This window comes from Gracilinanus agilis, chromosome 2 (assembly GCF_016433145.1).
Source record: "Gracilinanus agilis isolate LMUSP501 chromosome 2, AgileGrace, whole genome shotgun sequence".
Taxonomy (NCBI): Eukaryota; Metazoa; Chordata; class Mammalia; order Didelphimorphia; family Didelphidae; genus Gracilinanus; species Gracilinanus agilis.
This window is the reverse complement of record NC_058131.1, coordinates 656,546,594-656,568,745: the sequence shown is the minus strand read 5'-3', so window position 1 is coordinate 656,568,745 and position 22,152 is coordinate 656,546,594. Positions and strand designations below refer to the sequence as shown.

General features: G+C 40.5%; 1 protein-coding gene across 1 annotated transcript in view; it reads left to right on the top strand.

Annotated features, from left to right (window-relative positions):
• CDHR1 (cadherin related family member 1) overlaps nucleotides 1-22,152 on the top strand; it is a 53,817-nt gene that overhangs the window by 26,973 nt on the left and 4,692 nt on the right. The window contains exons 4-12 of the mRNA XM_044660234.1: nucleotides 2,025-2,177; nucleotides 8,064-8,207; nucleotides 8,769-8,847; nucleotides 11,058-11,158; nucleotides 13,373-13,576; nucleotides 13,942-14,094; nucleotides 15,552-15,716; nucleotides 16,844-16,911; nucleotides 19,629-19,857. Coding sequence (XP_044516169.1) covers nucleotides 2,025-2,177; nucleotides 8,064-8,207; nucleotides 8,769-8,847; nucleotides 11,058-11,158; nucleotides 13,373-13,576; nucleotides 13,942-14,094; nucleotides 15,552-15,716; nucleotides 16,844-16,911; nucleotides 19,629-19,857 — 1,296 coding nt within the window. The remainder of the gene's footprint in view (nucleotides 1-2,024; nucleotides 2,178-8,063; nucleotides 8,208-8,768; nucleotides 8,848-11,057; nucleotides 11,159-13,372; nucleotides 13,577-13,941; nucleotides 14,095-15,551; nucleotides 15,717-16,843; nucleotides 16,912-19,628; nucleotides 19,858-22,152) is intronic.

Below are 22,152 nucleotides of genomic sequence, written 5' to 3'. Positions count from 1 at the left end.
AGGGGGCAGCTGGGTAGCTCAGTGGATTGAGAGTCAGGCCTAGAGACGGGAGGTCCTAGGTTCAAACCCGGCCTCAGCCACTTCCCAGCTGTGTGACCCTGGGCAAGTCACTTGACCCCCATTGCCCACCCTTACCACTCTTTCACCTATGAGACAATACACCAAAGTACAAGGGTTTAAAAAAAAAAAGTAAAAAAAAATGTGATTAGAGAATATTTAACAAAATAAAACAATAAAATATATAAAATGTTAATATGTTAATATGTTATTTTTTTTTGTTTTTCCCTTGCCTTCTGTCTTAGTATCAATTCTAAGAAGAGTGCTGAGGGTTATATAATTGGGTGCCCAGTCACACAGCCTGGAAGTGTCTGAGGCCAGATCTGAAGCCAGATCCTCCTGCTTCCAGGCCTGGTACTCTATCCATTGTGCTACCTGACTGCCCCAAATGCATGACTTTCCAGTCCAATATGAGCCCACAGGGATCTCTAAATTGATTTAAGGATACCTGCCTCTATCTGAGTCTGAGACCATTGTTCTTAATAATCAATTGCTTATTAATATTATTACTATTAATTTTAGTTAATTAAAATTAATATTAATTTTCGTCAATTAAAATTAATATTAATTTTAGTTAATTAAAATTAATGTGAATTTTAATTCATTAAGATTAATTAAATTAATTTATTTGAAATTCATATTATATTTATGTTTCATAATATCTATATATTAATAGTCATTGGGAATAATCTAGTTGGACTTCCTTATTTTAGAGATGAAAGAATATATGCTCTTTGAAGGCAGGAATAGTTTTACTTTTGTTTTTGTATTCTCAGTGCCCAACACAGTGCCAGTGGGTACGTAGTAGATGTTTAATAAATATGTATTGAATAATTGACAAGAAAATTGAGATGAAATGACTTGTCCAAGGTGGCATAGCTCACAAGTAATACATCTAGACTCATCAACAAGCATTTATTAAGCATCTGCTGCATGCCAAGATTGCGCTAAGTGCTGAGGAGAAAGGCAAAAACAGACATTGCCATCAAAGAACTTACAATCTAGTGACAGAGTCAGAATTTAACCTCAGATTCTCAGACATTAAATTCAGTGTTCTTTCTGCTATAATACACAAGGATATTGCAGCTTCCTGGAGACAGGAAGCTAGGCCAAGTGACTTTGGGGTCCTTTCTAGCTACTAGGGTCAATGAGTCCAAGAAGTTACATGCAAAGCCCTGAACTAGGTAAGAATAATATATGGTTTCTGCTTTCAGGCAGTTAAAAATCAAGTTGAAAAGGTAAAATAATTGCACAAGTGAAGTTAATGAGCAAGAAAATGGTGGCCACTGTTGAGTACCATATTCATACTTAAATGCTTTGGGAGTTCAGAGGAAGGGAAGAACTTTGAGTTGGAGTGATCAGGGAATACTGCATGCAGGAGGTGGAATGGTGACAGCTAGTGGTTCCTGCCTAGTCTAGGGGGAAATAGACTCTGCAGAAAGTAATATTATCTATATTGTTAACACAGAGCAAATATTCAAGCTGAAAGGTCTCCTTCAACTCTGATTCCATATGGAGGGAATGTGAAGGTATGAATTAGGATCATCTAATCAGTAAGCATTCTTCAAGCTCCCATTGAGCACCAGGATCATAGAATCATAGACCCAAAGCTAGAAGGGACTTTAAAAGCCATTGAGCCTCCTCCACCTTCTTATTTAGAGGTAAGGAGGCTGAGACCTTGAAACGTTAAATGATTCCCCCAAGTCGTACAGGTATTAACCAGCTGAAATGGTATTTGATCTGGGTCCTCTGTTTCTGAATCCATTACCCTTTCTGCTCTTTGCCAAGCATATTTCTCCTTGCATGACCCTCACTGAGGTCAACATGGCCATATCTTCCCAAGAGGAAACATGATGGGAGATTTGGGGTTTGGGTGACCCTTCTTTTAGCTCTGTCTGATCCTCCTAGAAGAGAGCTCTATGGTGGGGACCCAGGGCTCACCTAGGAACATGATTTAATCCTCAGAGACTGCATTGTTCTCCTCTGCCCATTCCTTCTTACAGAATCTCCACACCAACAAGTTTACGATGGATCGTCACAGTGGAGTGCTACGCATTAGAGCTGGAGCCACTCTAGACTATGAGAAGTCGAGGACACATTTCATCACTGTCTTAGCCAAGGTAATACAGGGATTTGGTTTGGAAATTTGGAGTGGTATCATCATCTGGAGGGCAGAGCATCCTTTGTTAGTGGTAAGGATGCCTGCATCTTTAAGGAAGCAGGTTCTTCCTGGGATAGGATGAGAGGAGAAGCTAGGAGACTCGGTGGATCGAGAGCCAGACCTAGAGACAGAAGATTCTGAGTTCAAATCTGGCCTCAGACATTTCCTATCTGTGTGACTCTGAACAAGTCATTTAACCCCCAAAACCTAGTTCTTGCTATTCTTTGGTCTTAGAACTGATACTAAGACAAAAAGTAAGGGTCTAAAAAAGGGGGGATCATCTGTTTTTTGAAGGCTAGACATTATGGATTGAGGGAACTACTGTATCTCTCCTCTTAGTTTAAATAGTGCTTCCTCCTTCAGAATAAAGGACATGCACTGAGCGATAGAGTGAAATGCATGTTGTCTCTGGAGTCTAAGGCTAACTACCTCCATGACCTTGAACAAGTCACTTATCATCTGTGGGTACTATTTTTCCTGATTTGTAAAAAGTGGGCAATGAAATGACCTCTGGGATGCCTTCCAACTCCAGAATTATGATATTCTGATCCTTCCTGATTCCTCCTCTAAAATCAAAAAGGGGAAGATCTAAGCCAAACATTGCTGTTGTTCAGACCTTTCAGTCTGCCTCTTTGTGACCCTTTTTGGGATTTTCTTGGCATTTCATTCTCCAGCTCATTTTACAGATGAGGAAAGAGAAGCAAACAGAATTAGGCAACTTGCCCAGAATCACATAGCTAGTATCTGAGGCCAGATTTGACTTACCATAAAGATAAGTCTTCTTGATTCCAGTCCTGGCCCTCTGTCCATTGCACCACTTAGTACATCTAGTACAGGAGGAAAAGTGCTAAAAATGAGAGTCAATGAATCTGAGCCAATCCTACCTCTGCTACATATTACTTATATGGCCATTAGTAAGTCATAATCTCTCTGAGCCAGTTAATTTCCAAGCAAAGTCATTTAGCAAAATGGCGCAGCAAGAAGACTTGCAATAGAACATTTCCCACATAAACCTGTGGCACCTCTCACAATACATATGCCATCACCGGAAAGAGGGGGCACATCTAAGGCAGTCTCCCATCTCTAGTGCTAGAGAGCCATTGGCGTCTTCTGGCAGTGCCTCTCTCAGTTCCTCTGCCCTGCTGGTCTCAAGTAGGGATCATGCCCTCTGTACCAGGCATGTAGTCTCCCCCAGGCTCACTGACTTAGTTCAGAGTCTCTGCCAAGCAGATTACTGCTCCCTGCTCGCCTCGTGGGTTTGCTGCTAGCAGTGGCCCCTTAGCTCATCGCTGGGCTCTGTTAGGAAGAGTTAGCTCTCCTGGCCAAGAGGTCATGAAGCTTCTCTCCTTCCAATTTCCAGCCTCAACTTGAATCATTCCTCTAAGACTTAGTGTCAAACTCAAATTGAAATGGGGACCACTAAACTACGTATAAGAATCCCTATAAGCCACACAGTGACTTAGAAAACTGCACATTAGCATTATCTGTGCTCTATTCTAGCTTTATTTATTTCATTCAATATTTCCAATTATATTTTTATTTTTTTTTATTTTTTCAATTACATTTATTAATATTCATTTTTTAGAAAAGTTAACATGGTTACATGGTTCATGCTCCTACTTTCCCCTACACCCCTCCCCCTGCCCCCATCCCTGGCTGATGCACATTTCCGCTGGTTTTAACATGTGTCATCGATCAAGACCTATTTCCAAATTGTTGATCATTGCATTGGTGTGGTAGTTTCAAATCAAAATCCCCAATCATGTCTACCTCAACCCATGTGTTCAAGCAGTTGTTTTTCTTCTATGTTTCCTCTCCTGCAGTTCTTCCTCTGAATGTGGGTAGCGTCTTTACCATAAATCCCTCAGAACTGTCCTGTGTCATTGCATTGCTGCTAGTACAGAAGTCCCATTACATTCTATTTTACCACAGTGTATCGGTCTCTGTGTACAATGTTCTTCTGGCTCTTTTCCTTTCGTTCCGCATCAATTCCTGGAGGTCTTTCCAGTTCACATGGAATTCCTCCAGTTTATTATTCCTTTGAACACAATAGTATTCCATCACCCGCATATACCACAGTTTGTTCAGCCATTCCCCAATTAAAGGACATACCCTCCTTTTCCAGTTTTTTGCCACCACAAAAAGCACAGCTATAAATATTTTTGTACAAATCTGTTTATCTATGATCTCTTTGGGGTACAAACCCAACAATGGTATGGCTGGATCAAAGGGCAGACAGTCTTTTATAGCCCTTTGAACATAGCTCCAAATTGCCCTCCAGAATGGTTGGATCAGTTCACAACTCCACCACCAGTGCATTAATGTCCCAATTTTGCCACATCCCCTCCAGCAAGCAAGAGTTAGAGAAAATTATAAAATGTAAAATAAATGGTTTTGATTATATTAAACTAAAAAGCTTTTGTACAAACAAAAACAATGCAGCCAAAATCAGAAGGGAAACAACAAACTGGGAAAAAATCTTTATAACAAAAAACTCTGACAGGGGTCTAATTACTCAAATATACAAGGAGTTAAATCAATTGTATAAAAAAACCAAGCCATTCCCCAATTGATAAATGGGCAAGAGACACGAATAGGCAATTTTCAGATAAAGAAATCAAAAGTATCAATAAGCACATGAGAAAGTGTTCTAAATCTCTATTAATTAGAGAAATGCAAATCAAAACAACTCTGAGGTATCACCTCACACCTAGCAGATTGGCTAAAATGAAAGAAGGGGAGAGTAATGAATCCAATTACATTTTAATCTGCCTTTGGCCACTATGGAATAGGTAGTGAGTTTGATTCCTCTGTTCCAAGAGATAGAGTGGACTGTTTCCTTCTTTCAGTTTAAAGTTACATTTGTTCTGGCATGACAGGCCTCCAACATACCCACACACCAGATTCAGAAAAGATGCTTACACAGGATGAAGGAAGTTCAGAAGATACAGACAAAGTGGACAATTTTGAAACCAACATATTCATTTTATTATAAATAGATTTTTTAAATTTTCATAATAAATTTTCATGCATGATACTTTTTTCATTTTTCTTTGTATATGGAAATAATAGTGGTTGTTAATATTATCGATGAAAAATAATTTTTAAAAGACCTTTAGCTGCTTTTTCTTCCCTATAAAGAGAACCTGTCAGTCATAGGCTCTAGAAACACAGATCAGGAGCTAGGAGGACCTCAAAGGTCTCTGAAACCACTCCCTCATTTTATAAAAGAAGAATCAGAAGCTCAAGGGAAGTTAAGTGGACTTGCTCAAGATCACACAAATAATAAGCATCAGAGGCAGAATTTAAACTTGGATCCTCTGACTTCAAATCCCATACCATAATGCATCTCCTATGTTCTCAGGGTGTAAGTTCTTGTAGTTTCTGCCAAATTTGGGCTTGATGAGGTATTGTATGCCTGTCATTGTATGACCAATCTAGCTAAGGCAGAAAGATTCATCATCAGGTTGGCTGAAGAGTCATGAAAGCTTTAGCAACAGCAGCTCCTAAAAACTAGCTAATCATAATCTGCATTGGTGGAGGGAAAACCCTACCAATATATTTATATGTAATTCTCTTGGGTGGCTAAATAGTGTAGTGGATTGAGCACTAGGCTTAGAATAAAAAAGACTCATCTTCATGATATCAAGCCCAGCCTTAGACACTTACTAGCTGTGTGACCCTGGGCAAGTCACTTAACCCTGTTTGCTTTGATTTCCTCATTTGTAAAATGAGCTGGAGAAGGAAAGGGCAAAATACTCCAGTACCTCTGTAAAGAAAACCCCAGGAATCAGACATGCCTAAGCAACAGCAAAGAAGTAAGTCTCTAGTCTGGCTCAAGGATCATAAGTCAGAGATTTAGATCCTCAAAGGAACCTTAGAGATCATCTTGTCTGATTTCCTCCTTTTACAGATATGGGAACAAGCCCAGGGAGACAGTGAATTTCTTAAGATTTTATAGATAATAAACACTAAGGGTGAAATTTGAATCCAGATCTTTTGACCCTAGAGTCAATGGTCTTTCCAAGGTACCATGCTAACATCTGCAAGGTAAGAGCTAGTTTCATTGAGCTGCTGCTCTCCTAAGTAGGAACATGTATGCAGTGAGGAATACATGATCTTGAGGTTGGCTTCCCTTTGTAAATATGAATACTTGACTTTATCTCCAAGAAAGTATTTCCTCTCTCTACTCCCACAGCCAGGCCAATTTCCTCACTATCCCTACTACAATGTCCATTCCTGTCTGTATGCCTTTGCTTATGGTGTTCTTCCTTCGTAGCATGGATTCCTAGACTATTAGAACTAGGAGGGACCTTAGAAATGATCTAATCCGATCCCTTTCCCCCTTATTGTTTTTAAATCCTTACCTTCTTTCTTAGTATCTTGTCTAAAACAGAAGAACAGCAAGGGTTAAGCAATTAGAGTTAAGTGACTTGCCCAAAGTCACACAGCTAGGAAGTGTATGAGGTCATATTCAAACCCAGATCCTCCTTAGTTCAGTCCTGGCACTCTTTCCACTGGGCTACCTAACTGCCCCAAATCCCCTCATTTTTCAAATGAGAAAATTGAACCTAATTCATAAAGTTAGTTGACTTGGACAGCTGCTTTATGCCAGAAAGTGACATCCAACATGACAATCACACCTTTCCTAGAGATTCTTACTTGTTGCTCTACTTTTTAAATCTTCTTCCCAATGAACTGCTTTGTTTCTTTCTCTCATTTTACTTTCTTTTCTAAGATGACCGAACCAAAGATTTAGATCTTAAAGGGATTCCAGAGATTAGCTAGTCCAAAATCTCTCATTTCACAGATAAGAAATCTGAGACTAAGAGGTTAAATGATTTGCCCTAGATCACATATATAGTAAAGATCAGAGCGTGAATTTGAACCCATGTGCTGTTTCTTTGGTATCATGTTGCTTCTCTTCCCCTTCTTTCTTTCTTACCCATGATATATTCCATATAATATTCCTCCATGATACTATTTCTTTAATGTCAATATTCTCCTTGGGATAAGGTTTGGTTGTAAACCAGGAAACATCATAAACTCCAAAGAAACCAAATTGTGGATGACCCAAATAGTTAAGACATAAGTAATAGTGTACATAAGCAAGTTACAGCATGCTACCAACTATGATTTATCCTTAAGTAGTGACATAAGGAATATCATTCAGGAAACTGTGATTAGAAAAGAGATTTCATCCAGCAAAAAGCAAAAACAAGCATGGAACAAAAGCAAAAGATAAAAGAGATAGCTCATCCAAGGACTTAAATGACACCCTTGGATTTGGGGGAGAAAAAACTATCTTAGAAGTCCAGAATGTCAGGTATATACACATTAATATTTGTAAAGTGTTTTGGAAATGTTCAAGTCCTATATAAATGCTAGTTATTGTTATTATTGAAAATGTGGGCAAAATGATGAGAAAGTATGAATGATATCAGTAAAATTATTAGCGAGGTTACTCTTCCACTGAGGGAAAGAGTACACACATTGAAGATTACTGATCACTAAAATATTGAATTCTACTTTATCCATATTCCTTCGCAAGTACCTATTTTTTTCTTTCTACATCCTTCTCATCTAAGCAAAGCCTAACTATTCCTCAAGACCCAACTTATCCCACCTTTATGAAGTATCCTCTGGTTTTCCAGCTCTCATTTATATATGCCCCACTCTCATGATCTACAATACCACTTATAGGGGACAGAGACAGATAGCTATATATACCTATAAGAATTAAATGCTTAACTATCAACCATGATGCATTTTTTACTAATTGTCTCATGGTGGTAATTGTTCTTGGGTTTTAGGACCCAATTCTGATTCTTATCTCATTCTCCAGGATGGTGGAGGAAGTCTCCGAGGAGATTATGTGGTATTCTCAGCTACCACCACCATTACTATCAATGTGGATGATGTCCAGGACACAGCCCCCATCTTTGTTGGCACACCATATTATGGTTATGTCTATGAAGATTCCCATCCGGTGAGTGAGGATATAGCTTTTTGGAGGGGACACCTGATCCTGGTAAAACTGGCAAAGAATCTAGGTTGACTTTGATTTTCCCTTTAACCCTGTCACTGCCATTCGTGCAGGCAATTAAAACCCTCATCATTCCTTTTAAATAACCACATCCTCTATTGTATCTTGGCTATATTGCATCTCATTCTTGTAATCTCCTTGGAAGTCAGTTTGATACTATGAACAGATCACTGAATTGTGAGTCAGAGTGTGACCAAGAGTTACCAAGTTATCAACTTTCCAGGCACAATGAAAGTTTCTAGGTTCTGGCCTTTGGGATTGTAGGGAACTCAGTCAATAAAAGAGGAGCCAGAAGGCATGGACCCTTCCTTTCTCTTTTTCAGTGCAATATAGAAGGTTCCACCCACTGAGTCTTGGTGCACTGTCACTTCCTGATATTATTGGTCTTTCTTTCTCTTGAGCAGGAATGCTTTGGGAATGCCTGTTTAGGGTTATTCTATATTGTGGAATTCAATTCTCTTTTTCTCTATTGCCATCATGTAGCTGTTCTCTATTTTCTTCCAGGGTTCAGAGATCCTGACAGTAGTTGCTGTAGATGGTGATCGGGGTAACCCTAACATGGTGCTCTACAGCTTTGTGAATGGTGAGTTCTAGAAGATATTTGAAGAAAGGAGCCCTGGATGCCTTGTCTTCCTATTTTTAATTCATAAACTTTGGGGCCCCCACTTTCCATTTTTAGAACTAATATACATGGAAGATGATAAGGACAAAAGTTACATTATTCAGTGGGGCATTAAGCCACTCATAACATTTATTGCCAATATTTTTTATTCTCAATTCTGTATAAAGATAGCAAAAGGTTACTTTATACTCAATTAGTTATCCAATAAGCATTTATTCTGTGCCTACCATGTGACAGGCATTGTGCTAATAGCTGGGGATACAAAGCCAAAAGACATGATATTTCATTCTCTTTCCATATGTGTGCACACATACGCCCACATCCCCAAATTCCTCTTACACTACCATTGTCATACTCATATTCTCTCACAAACTTCACCCTCTGGGCTCCTATCTAATACAAACCAATAATTTTTTGTTGCTGTTCAGTCATTTCAGGCACGTCCAACTCTTTGTGATCCCATCTTGTATGCTCTTGGCAAAGATATAGATGAAGAAACTGAGGCAAGCAGGGTTAAGTGACTTGCTCAGGGTCACACAGCTAGCAAGTGTCTGAGGCCAGATGATGAGTCTTCCTGACTTCAGGCTCAGCACTCTATTCACTATTGGTCCTAGAGATATAAAGATAAAATGAAAAACTTTTTTTAGGGTTTAGGAATTTAAAGTTAGGGTTATGATTAGGGTTAGGGTTGGAATTAGGGTTTAGGGTTAGATTTAGAATTAAGGTTTAGGGTTAGAGTTAGGGTTAGAATTAGGGTTAGGTTTAGGATTAAGGTTTAGGGTTAGGTTTAGAATTAGGGTTAGGGTTAGAATTAGGGTTCAGGGTTAGGATTTGGATTAGGGTTAGTGTTAGGATTAGGGTTAGGGTTAGGATTAGGGTTAGGGTTAGAGTTAGTTAGGGTTAGAGTTAAAGTTAGGGTTAGGATTAGGATTATCCTCTATCCTTAAGCAGTACATTCTACTCTATGTTTACAGTATGCACATATACCCTAATACACCTCTTATCCTGGCATTGTAACACTTGTACTCTCCCTATATAGAGCATGTACACACACGCGCGCGCGCGCACACACACACACACACACACACACACACACACACACACACACCCCAATTGGTGCTTCGAAATTCTTCTGTCTACACTCACACACACACACACAAACTGTTCTATCCCCTCCTCACCTCATCTCCTCCCCAGTCACATACCATCCACTTCTCATCTAGGTATTTACCCAGGGCCAGACCAAGGCTCAGAAACTTGAAAGCTACCAACAATAAGCAATAGCTCAAGAAAGAAATCAGTCACCAAGGCTGTAAACATCATCAGGAAAGTTAGACTCAAGTTACCATTGAGCACTATTGTTTAAAAAGAAAAAACCCTTGATCTGATGCTAACTTTGAATTCCCAAAAGTTCTCCTGTTGCAAGATGTTATTAATGAGCTCCACAGAAATTTGGTCTGTTTGGAGGCTATGTCTCATAAATAGTGGATATAGTATGAGGGATTACACCAAGGCAGCCTGATGCCTACAATGGCATTACAAACAACACGCACACGCGCACACACACACAATTACACCTACTCTTTTCATACATACACCTTTAAGTTGCAAGAAAAAAGATGGCAATAGTACAGATATTCCAAACACCGTCTCTGTCTTCATCTCTTCTTCTGGGGGTTTCAATCTAGATTAGAGGGGGGCAGTGCACAAGCAGCCTAGAAAAGCAAATGATACTACAGATCCCCTACAGTAAATATTACAAATCTTGTTCATATATATAAGTATAGGCATTGCTATATTTTTTAACCCTAACCTTCCACCTTAGAACCAATACTGTGTAGTTGTTCCAAAGCAGAAGAGCAGTAATAACTAGGCAATGAGAGTGAAGTGACAGGGTTACATAGCTAGGAAGTATCTGAGGCCAGATTTGAACCTAGGACCTCCTGTCTCTAGGCCTGGCTCTCAATCCACTGAGCTACCCAGCTGCCCCCAGCATCATCACAATATAAACCTTAAGCCTACAGGAGACCAGCTTGCAAATATAGGACCCCAGAATTCCATCCTGATGAGAATACTTAACTTTATTTCTATTCTAGCATTTGCTCCCTACTGTAGACCTTCCTCCCCTTGCGGCCTTTTGAGGAACTGTAATTATTCTTGTTTTGAAACAGGGAGTGATAAAGCCTTCAGGATCAATGAAACTACAGGAACTATCTCTGTTATAGTGTCCCCCAGCCAGCTCAAGAAAGAGGTATATGAGCTGAGAGTACAGGTAAGAACTGGGGAAAGTTCTCCATGCACCTGTTACTAACTTTGATTGAATTTCTATCTGTTTAAGGGACAGAGTATAGGTTCTAATGACTCTCAGAAACTAGAAGAAGAATTGATATTGTTGGAAGATGGATTGACTCATCATTTCTACAATTTCAGAGGCATAGAACATTTCTCCCATCTGTCACGAATATATGAAATTCTTCCATTAGAAATCCTTTGAGTGTAATAGATTTGGGGGTAACATTAAGTGCCTAACTCCCCTAATGGATCCTATTTATATAATCTTGTTAAAAAGAGTTCTTTACAAAATCATGAAGAAGCAGCACAAGTATTTTTATCCCTCTTTTACAGATAAGAAAACTGAGGCTGAGAAAGAAAAAAGTCATTTACCTAAAGTTTCCACAGACATTCAACCTTGTCCCCATTTGCAAGTTATACCATTGTGAGAAAATAGCAGAGACAAGGCTCTTTTTATTATACCACTAATAAATTACTTTTCCCTTAGACAGGAAAGGTTATGCAGGAACACTTAGGGAAATCCAGAATGGGAAAAAGGGCACAAAGAAGGGTTTCTTGGAGTCCCTGAAGGCAGGCTTAACTTGGGTCATAATTTTACCAAGCCGCAACCTACTTTCAGGAATCCAGGTTGGGGCACACCTTTTCTAGGAAGGGGTGGGGAATACAACAAGGAGTCTTGTTCTTGCCTGTTGCCTACATATTATATTACGAGGTTCCCTGGGGTCCCAGAAAGTCTTGCACCACTCAAGAATACAGCTTTGGGGAGAATTTGCCAGCCTACTGTATGAAAGCAACCCAGTATATATGGGCTTACCATCTCTGTTCCTCTAGCTTCCCATCCCAGTTTCCCAGGAATCCCTAAAGTTTTCCCCCATATTACCCCCTCCACTTTAATTTAATTTAATTTAACATTAATGTTAAATGCTTAACATTAATATCTGCTAACAAGAAAGAATCTTATTTACTGACATGTAAGTGACTAATAACACACAAACTGTCAACCTTCTGAGGGGAGACTTGTGTTTTACGAAGGTGAAACTATAATCTAAACATTTAAATTACAACTATTGCCTAGGATTTCAGATATTTAGTTTTCTGGTCAAGAGTTTTTTTGTGGGGGAGAGAGGTTGCGGAAGTAGGAGGCTTTGGGGGGTTTATTAAAAATCATACTACATATATCCGTGTCTACTTTGCCTATATATAAGACCAGTCAAGGAACTCTGGGTGTTTGTGTATTTGGAGGTAGAAGGATTGTTGGGAGAAAAATTTGCATGACTGATAGGATCATAGATATAATCAACTTTCCTAAGGTCAAAGAGCTAGTAAGCATAATAGTCAGGATTCACACACAGGTCCTCTGCAAATTTGGAAATTCCACTACTGAAAATTATATCCTGATGTTGTGGGTATTTATATATCCAGAGATCTGGAGTAATTGAGTCTATATATATATGAATAATATGTGTTAAGTTCTCACACTTTGCCAATCCTGGGGATACAATTAAGAGAAGAGTCAACATCTGTCCTCAAGGAAATTACTGTCTAATAGGAAAAGCCAACATATAGAAGAAAGGTGACCAGAAAAGGGAGTTTTGGTCTTGTGAGTCACAGGAATCAAGCAACCTGATAGATAGAGCAATCAAATACAATATATTTACAGAAATAATACTATACTCTTGATTTAATTAGAACAAGGTAGGAGAAGAAGATATAAGGGTACACGCTTGGGGTGGTAGGTCTAGTAGGTATATGCCTAGATAGCTGGATGGAATATGAAGATGAAACATGATCCAGTGTCTGGGACCATCTAGCCCCAGTAGGGCTAGCCCACTAGCCATAGTGTGCTAACTGGGCTAGTTTACATATTAACTTGGTCCAAGGCACAGAACTCCAAAGATGAGTGAGTGGTTTAACTTCTTCATCTCCTGGGACTATGGATTCTGGAGATACAGAGTGTGGAAATCCAGATCCAAATGCACAGACCAGATGTAAAAAATATTGGTATAAGGAGAAAGAATCAACAGATGGCAAGATGACTTGGGTGGAAAACTAGATGACTAGATGAAATGTGACAATAAAGTATATGTATTTTTATTTGTCTATGTATGAGTGCATCTGTGTATGTAATTTGAAGGTCTATAAGTGAGCTAGACTTGTCTCTGCAGTCCTGAAGCCCCAGTGTTCCCTCCTATAGGTGTCAGAGGTCAGTTCCAGTGGTGTCCTGGCAGCTCAAGTTTCAACTACTGTGACTATCAGGGTAGTTGACCTCAACAACCACCCCCCAACATTCTATGGAGAGAATGGACTCCAGAATATGTTTGAGCTGACAATGTATGAGCATCCATCTGAAGGGGAGATTCTTCGGGGCCTCAGGATCACAGTCAATGACTCTGATCAGGTAGATCAGAACACTCTGTCTTGTGGGTAAAATGTGGGGCTGTGGGAGAAATCCTAGTATCTATATTAGGGAAGGAGAGGTTTAAATTGGAATACAGAGGAGAGAAGCTTGGCCATCTAATTTCTTTCCACATTAACTAATTCTTGCTAATTAAATGCTAAGCCTCAGTTTCCCCATCCTGAATATGATGGGGTTCATCTACATTATCACTAAGGTCATTTCCAGAATTGATGTTCAATGAAATGTAATCTTTTAAAAAAAGGGGAGAGTCCATAGAATTTATTGTATCTCTTCCCCTTTCCCCAACTTTCATCTCTACCCTCTGGTCCTCTGCTCCTGCTACCTCTTCTACCTTTCTTTCCCAGGGAGCAAATGCCAAGTTCAACCTGAGGCTTGTAGGGGCTGGAGGCATCTTCCGAGTAGTTCCCCAAACTGTCTTGAATGAAGCTCAGGTCACCATCATCGTGGAAAATTCAGCTGCCATTGATTTTGAGAAGATCAAGTTGCTGACTTTCAAGGTACAATGCAGGGGACAGCTGGGTAACTCAGTGAATTGAGAGCAAGGTCTAGAGACAGGAGGTCCTAGGTTCAAATGTGGCCTCAGACTCTTCCCAGCTGTGTGACCCTGAGCAAGTCACTTAAGCCCCATTGCCTAGCCCTTACCACTCTTCTGCCTTGGAATCAATATACAGTGTTGGTTCTAAGATGGAAGGTAAGGGTTTAAAAAAAAAAAGATACGTTGCAAGTTTCCAGATTCCCATGGGATTGTAAAGAACTCAATCAAGAAGAGAGGAGCCAGGAGGCAGCTGGGTAGCTCAGTGGAGTGAGAGTCAGGCCTGGAGACGGGAGGTCCTAGGTTCAAACCCGGCCTCAGACACTTCCCAGCTGTGTGACCCTGGGCAAGTCACTTGACCCCCATTGCCCACCCTTACCACTCTTCCACCTATGAGACAATGCACCAAAGTTAAGGGTCTAAAAAAGAAAAAAAGAAAAAAAGAAGAGAGGAGCCAGGCTAGGGGATGGACCTTTCCTTTCTCTTTCTCAGTGAACTATAGAAGATGTTACCCCCTTCCCAATTTTTCTAGGGAGGAGCAAGTTCCGTGATTCACTCTTGTCCTGATTCTCCTAATCCATCTTTTCTATGCAATCAAGAGTTGACAATTTTTCACAGCTAGAATGTCAATTCTCCATTTCTGAGAGGGTGACATGTGGTAACCCCTTTCAGAGAAGGATGATCAGAGTTATGGTAATCACTGATAAGATTATTTCTCTATTCCCCAGTAAATATTGCTATATTCTGAGGAATCTCCCTGCTACGTAAAATCAGAGGACCTGAATCCAAATTCACCTCTACTGCTTACTAGTTATGAAAACTACACGAAAGGCACTTCACTGATTTTTGGCTCTAGTTTCCTGATTTGTAAAACAAAGGATTTGGACTAGAAGGGTCTCTTCCAGCCCTAAATCCTGTGATTCCAAGGAAGAATCTTCCATCAGACTTCAGGTTCCCAGGGAAGCAAAAAGACAGTAGGAAGGAAGAAGCAGCAGGAAGGGAGCAGAGTAACCTTTAGGTGTTACCAGCTAACACTTCAGTGATCAATTAACACACAGCAGAGATTGAATAGCCAGTTGGTCCAGCAGGGACTGCAAGAATTAGACACTAGAGAATCATGTGGGCAGGGTTAAAACACCTAGAGAAAGACATGGATGCTATTAATGGAGACAGAAAGGCAAAACGAACAAGTCTCTCCAACTTCATGACTTGCCTGGTCAGCTTGACTGCCATCTACAGTCATCTGCTCTGCTATCTTTAGCATACATGCCTTGGGTTACCCACTTAAACAAGAGGCTCTCTGCCTTGGGAGCATGGAGGCTACATTTGTTCTATGTTCACCTCAAGCTTGCTTCCCAGCTTGTGTTTGGCATTCGACAGCATGTCCCTAATGCCTCTACCTCCCTCCTCATTCCTTGCCAGCTTTTGGCCGTGGAAGTGAACACTCCTGAGAAATTCAGCTCCACAGCAGACATTGTGATCCACCTCCTCGACACCAATGACAACGTCCCCAAGTTTTCCTCTGACTACTACATTGCCCGGATCCCAGAGAATTCTCCAGGGGGGTCTAATGTGGTGGCCGTCACAGTGAGTTGGGGATAAGCCTGAGGAACTTGGCCATGAGGAGGGGAGGACTATTATTGAAAGCTGAGGTGCTTGTGGTGAATTGATGGGAGAAATGAAGAGTTCATTGTCCAAGGTGGGGAGGTGATAAAAATGGGAAGGTCCTGGTCTCCAAAGCATGGCTTCTCCATCTAAGACTGCATCAGAGAAACCAGGGTGAAGCCTTAGAAGGCATTGTGATGCTTTCTTGGATAAGTAGGGGAGGCTTTCCCATAGCTGTTTTCTGTTAGGCCTCCCAGGTGTCACAGGAAAAGGAAAGCAAAGGATGTTAGCTAAGAGATCTGAAGAAGTAACATCTCCAAAGCCACCAAAGTCCTCACATGGAGAGCCGTGTGCTTCCTCCTTCTCCCAGCCTCCCAGTGCTATCCTTGTATATTTATCTGTCAGTACTAGCCAGGGTACCACCCTTCAGCTTAAAGGAAAACAGCAAGCATGAGGGATCTGCCTCAGAACTCTAGGAAAGGCTATGGCCAGTAGGTGAAAACTCAATATGGAGAAACAGCTGACTGTGTTCTGCTTGGATTTTTTTCCCTTATGCTTTTCTTCAGTGATGTTTGTCTTTCTAAATGCCATGGTGGGAAAAATGGGGAATTTCCTTTAAAGATTTAAAAATCATTCTTTTTATGGCATCAAGAAATTCTGGAATTGAATCCAAAGCCACAGAAAGACCCCCGTTGAGGAGCATGTCTTTCCTTCTCCCAGAATTTTCTATTCTGCTCAGATCCCCAGCCTATTAGTCCCACCAATACCTGAGATCCGTTGGGAGGGAAAGCACTGGTTTCAGGTCAGTTTCTGCAGCTGACCAGACTCTAAAATCTCCTTGTGAGGCAATAGAGAGAATTTCCATGTGGTCAGTGTGGGGGAGAAAGAAACTAACCTCTCTGTGGGGGTGCAGGAGCGGTATACCTAGGATGAGAAACAAAGAGAAAAAAATCTTGGTTACTACTGGTATATCTGATAAGCACTTGTCAGGATTATTATCATGGGAATTATTTGGGGTAGAAATTGGACTAGATAACCACTGAGGCTCTTTCTATCTCTCAGATTTGGCATTTCTATGAGTCTGAACTCTGTCTAACCCCCTTTTCTAGGCTATGGATCCAGATTCGGGTCTGTGGGGTGAAGTCAAATACTCCATTTATGGGGCAGGAGCAGAGCTGTAAGTATAACTGTGGACCTGGGCGCAGAATCCAGAACATTCATCTTATTATCATGTACCGTCAGTATGATGGCAGGAATTAGAAGGCTGGCATAGATGCCAGTGCCCTGGCATGGTATGTAGGGAGTTGGGTAGGAAAGGAACACAGGGTGGGGGAAAAGAATAAAAAAAGTATATAGGGAAAAGAGGGGTGATCAGTCACATTTATATTACAATTTAGAGTTTATAATTTAGAGCATATTCTCTTCCCTGTGAGATAAGTAGTACAAATAATATTATTCCCATTTTACAGATGAAAAAACTCAAGACGCAGAAAGGGGATATTACTATCCAAAGCTAGTAAGCTAGTGAGTGTAACTGGCACTTTAAGCTTTGTCTTCTGACACCCAAATCCAAACCTTTTTCCACAGTGGAAGTACTCTCTAGAGACCAATCGTGAGAAGATTTCCAGATATCTGGGAAAGCAGAAACTCTTCCCTCTGCTTCAGAGGTGAAAACAGACCAGGAATTGCTTCCTCCTCTCACATAGCAATCAAAAGCAGGGAGAACGGTCAGACAGAGACAGAAAGCTTACAAACCATATAATTAAACATCCATTATCTTTCCAATTTATTCTGGCTTTTACCCTTCCAGAAGTGCTTCATCTATAAATATTAATAAATTCTTGGGCTTCCAGGAGGAATCTGGTTGTACCTGATTAGAATTTCCTACATTCTGAAGCTTGGGTCAAGAAGAAACAAACATTAGAAAGAAGCATTCCAGGCATTTTACTAAACACTTCACAAATATTATCTCATCTGATCCTTCTAACAAGCCTGGCACAGAGTAGGCATTTAATAAATGTTTTCCCCCTTTCCCTTCTTCCTTATCTTGGAGGACAGAAACTAAGCCTTATTTATTAGTATATCTCCCTCTGTATCTAGCCATTTGTACATAATAAGCACTTAATCATTGTTTAATGAATGAATGAAAGACCTCAGAAGTCAAATTGTCCTGTCTCAAACAAGCCTGGTATATAGAAGAAAGAGAGAGCAGCTGAGGCCCCAGACTCAGGGGACCTTTACTCCCAGCAGACATCAGCAGTTGGGATTGCCAGATGAAGGAGAAAGGCATGATGCTAGTCAACCAGACCTCTCACCATAGACTAGTCGGAAGAGACATTATAGATTATCTAGTCCAAACCCTTCATTTTATAGATAAGAAAAGAATATTCTAAGAAGAGAAGCAGTTTCTTACTAAGCTCATACAGTTTGTCGTTCAAGCATTTTTCAATTGTGTCTGCCTCTTCGTGATGCCATTTGGGGTTTTCTTTGCAAAGATCCTGGAATTGTTTGCCATTTCCTTCTCTAGCTCATTTGACAGATGAGGAAGCTGAGGCAAAGAGGATTAAATGACTTGTCTGGGGTCACACCTAGTGTCTGAGGTCAGATTTGAACCCAGGAAGAAGAGTCTGCAGGCCAAGCACTCTATCCACTAGGCCACCAAATAAATAGCTAATAAGTAGCTTTCCAAGAACATTGGGATCAATGAGGAGAAATGAGATATAAAATCACTAAACTGAGGAAAAAAGTCCAAGACAGAGAAGGTAAGAAGTAGGTCAAGGTCAGGGTCAAGTGTGAATCAAGTGGAAACAAAGGGTCCAGATAGGCCCTTCCAGCCCTCTCCAGAAGAATGAAGTCACTACCGGCTGCCTAAGCTGTCTAGGAAGCCCTTGAACAACTATGAAACTAGTAGTCTTCCTGCAAAGTGACTCAGAGTTGATATCTCCCAGAGGACAGGGACTGATACTACATAATCTAGTTTTGAAATCAAAGAACCTGGGCTTGGATCCCAGCTTTGGTCCTTGCTATCTGTGTGACCTCAGTCAAGTAAGTCACTTATCCTCCTGGGATCTCAGTTTCTCTTTTTGTAAAATGAAAGGCATAGACTATAGGATCTTTAAAATGACTTTCATTTTGAAATCCTATGATCTCTCAGTCATTAATTCAACCTTTCCCCCACCCCCCATGCAAAGGTCCTTTATCTCTCTGATAGGAAGCAGGTAGCATTTCTCTCTCCTTCTTTCTCCCTCTTTCTCTATTTCTCCATCCCTCCCCACCATCTCTCACATGCACACATTTTATTTTCAACTGAGACAGTGAGTGAATTAAGGAAATAAGTGTAATATCGGTCTCAGGTCTATTATAGCCTAGACCTTCCTACCTTCCTGACTTGCTAGATGATAACTTTTTTTTTAAGTGGCCTCTCCATTTGGGGAGAACTTAGAGAGACCCAATTTATATTGTATATATCTCTCACATACATAGTCGTTAGCCCATCATTTCCCCCATTAGAATGGGAACTCATTTAAGCAAAGACCTTGGTTTGCCCACCTTTGTATCCCTAACATTTAGCACAGTGCCAGGAAAATAAAAAGAGTTTAATAATACTTGTGGATTGGCAGACTCCACTAGCTTTCCCATACGTAAGAGGTTCTTTGTGAGGCTTACCAGCCAATGATCTGGAGAATTCAAAATATGGGAAACTAAACAACTTATTAATGCCAGAAATCGTGTTCTAAGAGAGGAAAACATTACTATTTCAACCCTTCTCTCCCCCTAGGGAAGTCTGAGGAGAATATGAGTTGACTGTCAGAGAAGAATGGGTCAGATCATATTTTAATGTCTTGCCTGTTGGTTTCTCATTCATATAAACGATGTGTCATCTGATCTTCCCAGATTCCTGATCCACCCTTCTGCGGGAATCATCTATACTCAGCCCTGGGCTGCCCTGGATGCTGAGGTTACCTCCAAGTACAACTTCTATGTGAAGGCAGAAGACACAGAGGGCAAGTACAGCCTTGCTGAAGTGTTCGTCACAGTGCTTGACGTCAATGACCACTCCCCAGAGTTTGATGAAAACATCCAGGAGAAGACAATGGTCCTAGGAACCCCAGTAAAAATTGAGGTAGGTTACTAGGCTGACTTTTTAGGGGAAGGCCCCATTCTTTAAATGGTATAGATAGACTCCATGCCATGCAAACCATTATCATCAGGGGAAATAAGGAATTCACAGAATTCTGATTCTGTATTCAAGATGAAAGGGCACTTAGAAGACCAGATAATCCAGTCCTTACTTTTTTTTAAATTTGGGTTTTTTAATATTTATAAAGATTTATTCTTTTCTTCTTCTCCTCAGTTGAACAATTTTTTTAAAAAGCAAAACTCTCACAGTCGACGTGCATAGTCCAGCAAAACAAATTCCCCCCCAAAAAAGAATGTCTCATCTTGTACTTTAAGTCCATCATCTCTCTGATAGGAAGTGGGTGACATGATTCACCTTTCTATAGTCTTTCAAAGTTGTTTTTTCTTTTTTTTCTGTTTTTCTTCTGTTTTCTCTTTTTAATGTTGTCACTGTGTAAATTATTCTCCTAGTTCTTGTCAATTCACACTGCATCACAAGTGTTCCCAGTTTCCTCTAAAACTGTACATTTTGTCATTTCTTACAGCACAATAATATTCCATTCCATTCCTATCCCACAGTTTTAGCCATTCCCCAATAGGTGAGCACCTGCTTAGTTTACAATTGGGGACTAACACAAAAAGAGCTGTTATAAATATTTTTGTTCATAGGGATCCTTTTCTTTTTTTCTTTGATCTCTTTGGCATGTAGGCTTAAGAGTAATATAGCCAGGGAAGCTAAGTAGCACAGTGGATAGAGTGTCAGGCCTGGAGCTGGGAAGGACCTGAGTTCAAATGTGACTTCAGATACTTCCTAGCTGTGTGACACTGGCAAATCACTTAATCTTGATTGCCTGGCCCTTGCCATTCTTATGTCTTGGAACTGATTCTAAGAAGATAAGGGTTTAAAAAAAAGAGTAGTATATCTGGGTCAAGGTTATATGAAGTTTAGTGACTTTGGGGGGACAAATTCCAAATTGCTTCCCAGAATCCAAAACTTACACCTGAGGACATTGAAACATGACATGGTCAAGGTCACATAGAAAGTCAGTGGTGGAAGGGACAGCTGGATGACTCAGTGGATAGAGAGCCAGACCTGGAGACTGGAGGTCCTGGGTTCAAATCTGGCCTCAGATACTTCCCAGCTATGTGATCCTGGGCAAATCACGTAATACCAGTTACCTAGCTAGACACTCAGTTCACTGCAATGTCTACTATGTTACCTTGTCTCAAACACAGTCCTCTAGATTAATTTGGCTTCTCTATGTCCAAATAACAGGGGCCAGGGCTGAACTCTTTAGAATGAGGCCTGACTCACCAATACCTAGGACATGTAATTTGTTGGAGAGGAAACAAACAAACCTAGCATCAGATCCATCATACTTCAAGGAGCTTCTTAATACCTTCAATTGCATGCAAATGTACTTTTCTTTTCAAAAAAAAACCTTTCTTTTTTAGTAACAAGCAACTAGCTAAGGGCTAGGCAAATGGGGTTAAATGACTTGCCAGGGTCACACAGCTTGGAAGTATCTGAGGTCAGATTTGAACCCAGGTCCTCCTGACCTCAGACCTGGAGTTCAATCCACCTACCTGCCCTGAAATGCACTTTTAATAAAAAGGAAATTCTGTATTTATTTTCTAATATGCCTTTCTTGGAACAAAAAAGCTTGCCTCTTTGGCAGCATCCCTGTTTTGACATTTACAAATAGACACAGCCCCCACAAGTGATTGCTTTGACTTTTAATATCAATTCTCAAGGCATGAGATTCTCTCTAAGTCCTCCAAAGAATCATTTTAATTTTTCTTTACAAAAATAAATATATAACATTTGAACAGAGAATAGTGTCATGAAACCAAAAATCATTGCTAGATTCCATCCCTCCTCCTGCTTCCTTCTCTCTCTCTCACTCCCCAACCCCCCTATCCATCTCTCTCTCTTTCTCTCTTTTTCTCTCTCTCTCTTTCTTTCCCTCTCTCTTTCCTGTCCCCCACTCTCTTCCCTCTCTCTTCTCTCCCTCTCTCTCTCCTTCCCCTACTCTCTCTCTCTCTCTCTCTCTCTCTCTCACACACACACACACACACACACACACATATACACCCCACTCTACAGCCTGTCATTTAAAACATGAAATCACTCAAAGTCTACATCCTCCATAGGAATTATAAAGCATGTTCCCTTCCCCAAATAAAGTCAAAAACTAATTTTTAACATCAGGGCCTACCCTTGGAAGAAAAGAGAAGTAGATGGGGTGAAGGGACCTCTCTCCCCTTCCTTTCTGTTCCCAGGCTCCTTTCCTGCCTC